At 33.9% G+C, this 10,792-nt stretch overlaps 1 protein-coding gene across 1 annotated transcript; it reads left to right on the top strand.

The window, feature by feature from the left end:
• Nucleotides 1-1,218: 1,218 nt before the first annotated feature.
• On the top strand, nt 1,219-10,385 carry LOC110602517 (anaphase-promoting complex subunit 4). The gene is given in 21 exon segments (XM_021740055.2): nt 1,219-1,410; nt 1,498-1,627; nt 1,718-1,829; nt 2,120-2,211; nt 3,131-3,214; nt 3,387-3,626; nt 4,673-4,753; nt 4,878-5,029; nt 5,207-5,367; nt 5,469-5,569; nt 5,670-5,744; nt 6,687-6,866; nt 7,411-7,493; nt 7,573-7,668; nt 8,172-8,276; nt 8,582-8,720; nt 8,996-9,214; nt 9,291-9,443; nt 9,971-10,052; nt 10,156-10,232; nt 10,234-10,385. Coding segments are annotated over 20 exon segments (2,370 nt in total). The 5' UTR covers nt 1,219-1,410; nt 1,498-1,558; the 3' UTR covers nt 10,303-10,385.
• Nucleotides 10,386-10,792: the final 407 nt, after the last annotated feature.

A 10,792-nucleotide genomic window follows, 5' to 3' on the forward strand; every position in this document is an offset into this window, starting at 1 on the left:
CTTCCAATTTTTTTTTTTAGGAAAAGGAAATTAGATGTATGAATTCGAATTAAGATTTTACTTTAAAAAATATAGAAATGAATCCTTTTGTTGCTTTTTCAAAAAAAAAAATCATCGTTTTATTACTTTTAAACCATACTATTTTAGTTAAATAATTTTGTATTATATATTTTCAGATAAAAGAAAATCGTTATATGATTTTAAAAAATGGAAATTAATTTTATTAAAACAATTAAATAATAAAGAAAATTATTTAAAGTAAAATATCAGACATCAAGCGTATAATATTTTGTTTGTCACGTGAAGTGTTATAAATTAAAAAATTAAATAATTTTTTAACTAATATTTTTATTTATTTTTATTTTTTATTATTTCAAAATTATTATTTATTTTTTAAAAATTATAGTAAGATATAAATTCACTATCATAATTTTATTTTATTTTATTTTATTTTAAATAAAAATTTCAAAATATTTTTTAATATTTAAAATGATATATTTTTAAAATGGTATAATTAAAAATTAATAAAAAATTATATTTTTTAAATATAAATAAAAAAAATAAAATTAATGATGTGATATTCAGAAAGTGTGTTTTAGGAGTTTTGTGAACTTAGAAAAGCTTAACTCTATAGCAGAGTATTTTTTCCCTTTTATTCTTTTTATTTTTCTTCACGCGAGATGACCTCTCCGCTATAGGACTACTTACCTTTTGATGAAGGTCCGTACGTACGGATAACCCTGTGACCCTTCCTGTGTCAGGCAAGCATTTAACTTTCTTCGGCGCGTGAGTAGACAGGATTGCAAAATGAATGAATCCACAATCTTTTCCTTTTGTGACCGAGTTTGACAAAAAAAATCGAAACTTAGAAAAGGGCTGACTTTAAGGCTGAAATGGACCGAACCGGTCTAATTAAGTGACATAAATAGAAATCCAATCAGGGGATGAATGGGTTGGAACTGGCTTATTTAGGGGTGAGGAGCCTGTGATTGTGAGCTGCTATCGATTCGGCCGGACAGAGAAATCAACTATCATTAAAAGTGAATAAAAATTATAACAAAAAAATATTTCTTAAAAGTTTTTTCTCAAAAACGAGTGGGTTATTTCAACGAAACAAACCCTTACAAACAATTATTTATATTTTTTTTGAGTTTCTAATATACAAAAAATGATTTTTAAAAAAATCATTAGAAGAATATATAAACACTGGCGAATGTTCGGAGTTATTGTAAGAGCCGCTGCCCGCCCTTTGCTCTCTTTTTCCACTTCACTTTGGAGTTTGAGCGCCTCGGCTATTTTACCAGCAAGAGCAACCTGGTAGGTCTTTGCTCTTCTTCTACTCCTACATCCTCTCCACTAGCGAAACGACGTCGCTATTGCCATCGGCGGCTTCTTCCTCACCATCTAACTGTAAGTAGCTTTTCAACTTTCTCTAGGGCTTATATAATACAAATTTCTTTTGCATTTCCTTCTAACTAAAAATTTCCTGCTTTAAAGTCTCCAGTGCAAGTACCTGTAGCTGTACTCGGAGTGGACTTCCAAAGATTCAGTGATAGTCATGGAAACAGATGAGGAGCAGCGGGTGCTTCCGTTTCAGCTTCAATTTGACAAACCTGTCACTTCTCAGGTTCTCAATCTAACTTATCAATGTGTGTCCATTAATCAGTTAGTTTTTTTTTTTTTTTTAATTTTTTGTGTAATAGCTTTTCTTTCATAGATCAAAATTGCGGAGTGGAATCCGGAGAAGGATTTACTTGCCATGGTGACAGAGGATTCTAAGATTTTGCTCCATAGATTCAATTGGCAGAGGTTATGGACTATCTCCCCTGGTAATTTCCTTCCTTTACTTTTTTTTTTCTTCTCTTTAATTTATGTGCAAAGAATGGTAGGACCCTTCTCTAAATGAAAATTTATCGCTGCCTAGTCTGTTTTTCTCTCCCTTCATTGTATTTAGCTTATAGAAGTTCACTTTTAAGGTTTTAGCTAGATTTCATAAAATGTTCAAATTGCATTTTACTTCACATCCATATGGGTGCTTCTTAGTGTTAATTTACCAATTCATCAGCAGATCTCAACTAGGCTGTAAGCTGTTTAATGAGTTTATCTAAATTGTTTTTAGGAAGGTGCATTACGTCACTGTGTTGGCGTCCTGATGGTAAAGCAATAGCTGTTGGGCTTGAAGATGGAACCATTTCCTTGCATGACGTTGAGGTGAATAGGCACTCATTTACTTTTTCCTGAAAATTTTACCACTTTCTACTGGAAGGTTGATCTTAATTTCTTTTACCCAAGTAGGATCTCTATCATCTGAATCTTGAGCTTTTCTTATGTTCCTTAAGCCATATGGCTCATATCATGCTTGATAAACATTTTGACCACTATGAATGAGGTTGAAGGGAAAATCCCACCCTGGTTAGACCTTGTTATATCCCCCATAACACTAACAAAAAATCAGATAGTGCAATGCCCCTCTAATGATTCAACTAAGATTGGTTCCAGTATGATGTGCCTTTTATCCATTGCTAAAAATGCTTTACTTATCATGATATTCGTGTAATGCTGCAGAAAGTGTAATTACAGTACATCTCTTTAGTTTCTGTAAACCTTCTCTTTCTTTATTCTGTTGTAGTGTCTTATTACTAACGTTTTATGTGTTGAAAATAAGACAGATTGAATCAGCAAATACATTATTTATATTTTTATCAGTCACTGTGTTAATAGATAGACCAAATCCATAACACACTGCTTTGAATTTGCTATATTTTGTAGGCAATTTATTTTGACAATGATGCAGCATAATTGTGTCATTTTCATGTTGTCTCCTGTTTCTCAGTTCATGAATATTTGTTGTTCTGAGTTCTGACAAGCTTTACCCTCTAGGACCTTTAATATGTGGCATAAGTATTATAAATTGAGTGTATATTCTTGTTAATAATATAGTTTGAAGGTAGTAGTTATTACATCTACTTATTTGGTTTCTGATACCATATTTTTATATGCAAGGTGTGCTCATATGTACACGCCTCTAATTTCTATACACATGTTATCCATGCTTTTCATTTTATTTTTCTTATAATGTTGTTTTATTTTGGTTGTGTTTTAATAATCCCTCATGCTGTATATCAAGCAGAATGGGAAGTTATTGAGAAGCTTGAAGTCTCATACTGTTGCAGTTGTGTGTCTTAATTGGGAGGAGGATGGACAACTGAATAGGGTAAGTCCTTTTCATTTCATCAGCCACCTATAGGAAGGGAGGTGTTCTCTTAAAATAAATTATTTTCCCTCCTTTATATTTGAAATACATACTCTATTAAATAAGCATAGTTGAAACATTAATTCATTTCCTCATCATTTTCTGTCTTTGTACTGGTCTCACTTTGTTTCAGGATGATTCTCCTAACTTATCAACTTATGAAGACCGTACTCCTCGTTTCTTCCCTCCTGCTCCTCGGCCTCCTCGGACACTTGGTGTGGTGTGTGGAGACACTGGTTTCATGGATGACAATGAAGATTTATATCAAGAGTTGTCAAATTCTTCATACCAACGATTTAATGTTCTGTGTAGTGCAGACAATGATGGAAACATTTGCTTCAGTATATTTGGAATATTTCCGATAGGAAAAATTGTAAGTTATTTATATTGATCATCCATTCTCTTCATAACTGTCTGAAACTCAATTGCTGTGAACCCAGTGGAACTAGTTTGAAATTGTTGAATCCCACATCGGTTGTGGAAAGGGGTAATGTGCCCCTTATATAAGCCATAGGCAATCCTCCTCCTTGAGCTAGTTTTTGGAGTGAGTTAGGCCTGACCCAAATTTAACATGGTATCAGAGCCTCCCCATCCGATGTTGGGCCTTCCATGAATATGTCACGGACCAGTAAAAATTCTGGGCGTGAGAGGGTGCGTTGAATCCCACATCGGTTGTGGAAAGGGGTAATGTGCCCCTTATATGAGCCATAGACAATCCTCCTCCTTGAGCTAGTTTTTGGAGTGAGTTAGGCCTGACCCAAATTTAACAAAAATCATAAGTTTGCTTCTGTTCATGTGATGGATTTTGGTTTGCTAGACTGTTATGGGATTGGTTAATTCACAATGTAGGATCCATGCAAGTAGCTCAGCTCCTGTACTAATTCTTGGTCTACAATGGCTTGGATAAGCACAAGACTGAGCTCTAGGAATGGAGTTATCTAAATATGGGTAATTTGTGAATTTGGCAACTAGTTCACTTAGATATGATTTGATTGAAATTGATTTTTATGGATACAAAAACAATAGTTTCTATCTATTCTTAGAAGTTCAAGTCATGCTAGACATCCTTGTTATTGCTGAGAATAAATGCTACATATTTTTTTGTACTGCAAAACTAAGAGAATAAATGGTACATATTTTTTTTACTACAAAACTACTGCTTTGTGAATTTTCCTTGTTTTCATCGGTTAAACAAATACATCATATTGTTTGCCTATTAGTTTGTATTGCAAATGTGCTCTGGTTTAGGCCAATTCCTACTTGTGACTATGATTTATTTTGTACTCCTATCTTCTGGCCAAAAGGAAAAAAAATCTGTTTTTTAGTAGCATGTCCAATGTGTCAGTTAGCTCTTCGTTTTTTAATTTCTCTTTGCTTATTTTTCCCATTGTGAATTACATCATCTTTAAAACTATACAGAACATACACAAGTCTTCTGTTTCCACCCCCTTTGTGGATAAACAATCTGCTCACCAGTTAATGAATGCCTCTATCTACAAGGTAATGATATGCTCTATGCAGACAGCCTTCAAAAGTTTATTTTCTATACTAAGTCTTTAAAAGTTCATTTTCTCTACAAAGCAAGAAGATGGTTATGTATTTTATATATATTTCTTGTCATTAGGTTGCTTTGTCAAAAGACCTTTGTCGTTTGATTGTCATGTGCTCAGGGGAACTTGATGAAAATATGACTGAATTGAGACAAAGTCAAATGGCTGCGCATGGTATGAATGGCTCGCATGGCTTAGTGCTTGATACATCTATATTTTTTAATAGGTAAGTTATATGAGACGTCATGATTACTCAATAGTATATCTGTCTGTAAAACTATAAGCTTGGGATCTGACTCATCAGGATTCTCTCTCCGCTGTGCTTCCTGTCCATTATATCATTCATCATCAGTTTTGAACTCAAGTGAATGTTCCATTTAAATAATCTCTCTTTATCATGTAGGAAAAATGAGCTCCATCAATTGGCCCAACAAGCTTCTAACATTGAGGAGTTAACTGAGGTTATCCGGGCCTCATTGTCAGTTATGATTAAGCAGTGGTCAGATGCAATGCGCACGTTTCATGAAAAGTTTGCTTCCTTATCTACTTTGATAATTGACCACGGTAATTGCTGATAGCAACATTGGATTCATTAATTAGTTGTAATTTCTATTTATTTTACTATTTCATTTACTAGTTTCTTGGTTTCTTCCATTTGCATATAGCCCTGGATTCATCTCCTCAAGAGGAGTTCCTAAGCCTTTTGGGTGGTGCTCGGACCAGTCCAGCAGTACACCAGTTTCTGGTTAATACTCTTGGTGAAGTGGTATGCTTGGCGTCATCAAAGTTCCTTTTTCCTGAAAATCACGATTGTATACCTGGTTTTATGCTGCTTCATTTATTTTTCTTTTCTTATCGTTCGACAGGGGGTGAAACGTGTGTCAAAGGTTGTTTGTGGTGCAGCAAAAGAACTTCAGCGTATTGTTCTTGATCACATGCAGGTGGTCTATTGCATTCTTTAGGCAGTTAATTTGGTACTTAATATAATTTGGTACTTAATAGGAGCATTTCTTAGTACCTTTATTTAGGGAGCACTTTATAGAGTTGGTTGTATCTGTTAATATATATTCATGATTTGGATTTAGCAGTAGTATACCAAGCTTCATTACATGGTTGTTCAGACAGAAACAGAGAACATATTCATGAATTCATAAATTCCTGGACTTGTTTACTGATGTGTGCAATCTGATTCAGTGAACACATTAGACCCAGACGTGTGTATGAAATATGCCCAAGTATGATATAATTTTTATGGAATATTTTGTGAGACTGCCCTTGAAAGAATAGAAGGTTGAAGTTTATTCTGAGTTTTCAGTAGTGCTCTTTTGTAGTTATCAATAGCAGCCCAGAACATATGTGAATATCCCTCATGAATGGTATTCTAAATACTTGGTTCTTCTAATCTTATATACATGAAATGATTAGTTTCTGCTTTAAAGTGAATTAATTAAATAACAAGAGGCCTTTCCTTTGTTGTTTCTCGCAGGAACGCTTATCAAGAAAAAAGAAATGTAAATCTGTTGGCTTTTTATCCTTGATTTTAAATTTCTGCATCTTCAAGTGATCTTGTTGGTGGAGAGAACTTAATAACCTAAGAATTAGCTTTGGTATATGTTGAACCTTACTTTTTAATGGAGTTAATATTTCCAGATTCTTGTTATGTGTTTGCTATGTGCCATTATTTTTGGAACGTTATTATGAAACTGTTGGTTTGTGTCCTTTCTTTATCTCATGAAATCATTAAAGTGGACATTAAGTCAAAGGCATGTGAGTAGTTTCTATTATTTATCTGTTTCTTACAAGTTGTTCTGTAATAATTTTTTTTGATTTTGGGTTCCTTATACAAAGAGGGTTTATAGAAACTGAGACATATACCTATTCAGCCTGCTGCAGAAATTATTGCATTTAGGATGGGAGAACTAAGAGCCCTTTCAAGATGGCGTGCACGATTCCAGGGTATTGGTTTGGATGAGGTGCTTATCAATAATGCAACAGAAAGATCTGGCATGATATTAGTACAAATTGAACGGTTTATGAGGGTCCTTGCATCTGTGGAACAGCAGGTATTGTTATTTGGAAATTGAATCTTTATTATTGTTTGGAGGCATCATAAACTAGCAAGTTATTTGGGTTCAAGTCAAAGAAAGAATAGAGATCCAAGGAAACTGAACTTCTGAATAAGATCCAACTTAGCTGGTCTTAGGTTTCTTTAACATTTGCATTACGAACTTTCACTGAAAGAATGCTTTTGACAATATAGAGTCTACACACACTGAATTCTGGAGGACTGGCATATGAAAATTTCAGCGGCAAGGATGCCCTCTTGTGAATATATTTATTTGAGATGCCTAGATCAAGCTTGGAATAATTGTTAGATATGTAATATAACTGTTAGGTGGTTTCATTCATCATGTATATATGTTTATCCTTTTCTTTCAGGGGGGGGGGGGGGCAAGAATTGTGTTGTGAGAAAAAATATGTTTATAATTTGATGTCCTCTAATGCATTTCTACGAAAAGATCCCAAAACGAAAGAAGAGAATTACTGTTTCTTGAATTAAACCTTTCTTTAGTTTCAGCTCTAATACCTTTTCCTTTCTTTCCTCAGTTTTCAAATTTCTTCAATTGGCTTCTTAAATGTATAAAGCTTCTTATGCAAGAACCAAGTGATCAGCTTCTGCCGTATAACAGGTTTGTCTTAGTCATCTTTTCTCATGTTCAATCTGGTAACTCCCATTAATTTTGTTTTCAAATTTTCTGCTTTTTGCAGTGAACTGGTTGTCATATTCTTGAAGTTCTTGTATGATCAAGATCCAGTTAGCCAGTTTCTGGACCTTTCTGAAGTTCATAATATTGAAGTGGACTTGTAAGCTATGTATTCAACTAAAATCATTTTGCAGCTTATTTTCTGACCAAAATCTAGTTGCAATGAAGTCTTCCATAATTTGATTTCAAATTAGCAACTTCTATTTTTGTCGTTCCTTTCTGTGTGACATATCATAGGATTGCCATCATAGGCATACCCCGTCAAGATTGTCAGAAAATGGCTTCCTAACCCACCTTTAGTTTAATTTTTAAGTAAAATCTGCTGTTAAGCCGAGCAACAGCTAAGACACAAAGCTGTCTACTTGTATCATTTGATCAAATGTCAAAAGATGAAGTTCTTCATCTAGTGTTATGTCCACTGACGTTCTTAAATAAAATGTATTAGATGCAATCTCTACAGACATTCAGCAAAGCACTGTAAATACGTATGCATTCTTAAATTATCTTTCTGCAGATCTGCATAGTTTATTACATGAAAAAAATGTTCACATGGATGCAAATGTTTTTGTATTGGAAAATTTTTGATATTGTTAAGTTTTTCAGGGAAACAATGCAGAGAGTCAAAGAATTAGTTCAGTTTGGAGGGTTTTCGGATAGTGAATATCTGCGAAGGACATTAGCTAAAGAGTTTCAAGAAATGGAGTGTAGGTAAATTTTTATTTCTTATTTTGTTGCCTAATCTATCAAACAGTGGATTCTTTGATGGGGGAATCATATGTTTGATTGGAATTTAGTATGTTAGTATGGTGAAATATAGGGAACAAACATCTAAGGCGGTAAGCTACCAAATGAAACAGAAAGATCCTAAAATTGATGGTATTGTTGAACATTGAAGGAATAAGCAAAAAGTTTTACTGTAGGCAGTATTGAGTAACTTAATGTATAATCACTGTCCGCTATATTTGACTTTTTTCGTACTCACAAGTTGTACATTTATGGCTACACACTTTTAGCTTCAAGGAGGCTTTTCAGATGCCCTTTTTGTCAATCTCAAGAAAAATAGTTTGTGAGGATTTGCTGCCACTGTTTCCACTTCCATCTTCATCAGCATCTACGTCCATGATAATTCCCATGTCAATATCATATTATGAGGTACTTCCTTTTTTTACTGGGAGAAATTGATTATTGCTAAAAGATAAGATGCCCTCTCATTCATGAATTAGAAATTTAATTTTGTTTGCTCTCCTCTTTCTCAATTAGACCTAATTTGTAAGAGTATGACCTGTGGTTGAATTGAACACATTTTGTCTTGGAATACAATTTACTATATAGTTGACCTCATCATCAACTTTTGTTTTTCCAATTTAAAAGGCTTTTTGAATTATAATATTTTCTTTTACATTTTCATTTTTATTTTTCTCATGTAGGAAGTCTCTGAATCAGTTTCATCTTGTCAACATGGCCTTGTTGATTACATATGCTTCCAAGTACCAAATGAACCTACTTCAAATATTTCAAATTGTATAGGCATAGCGAGAGGATTTATGTGCAACTTGAGCAGTTTAAAGAAGAGCCAAACATCATTGGAAGCTGTATTGTTGTCTATTCCTGCTGGTTATGAATGTGTTGATCTGTCTTTATATAAGGTGAAAGATCAAGATTTACAGCATGTTATAGGTTCATTCTTGTGGGATGTTGTGTAACCGAATTGCTTAAAAACAGGATACTCATATTGTGTTGCTATTAAATGGGACTGTCACATCTTCTGAAAGCTCCGGAGATGCTTGTATGATGGTTGTGCAAGCTAGAGACCTTCCTTTCATATCTCTTTCGAGATCCAGTTCCCTGAACGTTTGGACATCACATCAACTTAAGGTAACTTCTGTGACTCACATTTTGATCTGCAATTCTTGGATTGCATTTCCTATAACAGAACTTGATAATGTTTTTTAGTACTGCTGCAGTTTCTTTTCTGGGTTCATAGTATATCTTATATTGTTCAGTCTGTTTACCTTGTGCTCAATCTCTTTCGTAATCTCCAAAATATATATTGTTGCTACAAAATAATCTTTCTATTATAGAAAATGTCTGAGAAATTCTATGTTATGTTTTATGTTGTGCTTAAGCTTTTCATTGACTTCTCTGCATGTAATGTAATTGGTCTAACAAAGTAAATAATAAGAATGATGAAAAGAAAAAAAAGTGGGTCCTCTGGAGCTGAAATGCTTAAAGCATTGATTTTCTTCAAAATTTCCCCTTTTAACTTTTGTATTGTTTAACTTGTTCTAGACTTATTACCCGTAGTGAGAATTAGGGGCTTTCAATGATTGGTTTGGATCAAATTTGGATCCAACCCATCTTCATCCATCATAAAAGCTCACTTTTATATTGTCGACATTTAGGATGCTGTTGTACAGCTGCAAATGGAGAATGAGAAGGTTCGCTACATTCCTCATTCTGTCGTAGCTCCATTGGCAGTTAGTGGTAAGCTTTGTTCATAGTTCATACTCGGTTACGCTTATGGACCAAAAATCTCTATGCTATGGAGAAAACGTCAAAGACATTTATTAACATTTTTCCATAACAGCATCGAGAGGCGTAGCCTGTGTTTTTGCTGCAAGAAAGCGTGCCTTGGTTTACATACTGGAAGAAGATGAAGATGAAGTCTTGGATTCAGAATGACTTGCTCTTTCTGGGTGAATTTAATCACTTTGCCCCACAACAAATCTTTTGATTAATTTTATTTAGCATTCATTGCCATGTATAAACCTTGTTATTTCCAATAGGTGTAATTCAATCAATTAGTATTTTCCCGAAGCACAGGCTGCCTTTCATTTGAGTTGGGTTACTTTTTTTTCCCCAGGTTTCATGGAGTTACATATGTAGTAATCAATGCCAAGTAAAATTTTAAGAAATATTTTTAGATAAAATAGCAGATTCTAAAAAATTATTTATTTTTTAATTTTTAACTAATTAAAATATCTATTAGTTATGCTAACAGTCATTAAAAGAGATAGAGACAAGTGTTGGGTGAGATTGTGGAAGATGCAGAATGAGTTTGCACCAACTTCTCGTGAATCTACAGAACTGCACAGCTGTATATCCGTAGACAAGATAAAGTTGAATAAATTCCCAGTACCTACATGGTAGACTCAACTACCAAGTGGCATATGTCCTACCACAATTTTTGCCTATGCTCCATTATAAACTGGATGAAACCAATA

This window comes from Manihot esculenta, chromosome 15 (assembly GCF_001659605.2).
Source record: "Manihot esculenta cultivar AM560-2 chromosome 15, M.esculenta_v8, whole genome shotgun sequence".
Classification (NCBI taxonomy): Eukaryota; Viridiplantae; Streptophyta; class Magnoliopsida; order Malpighiales; family Euphorbiaceae; genus Manihot; species Manihot esculenta.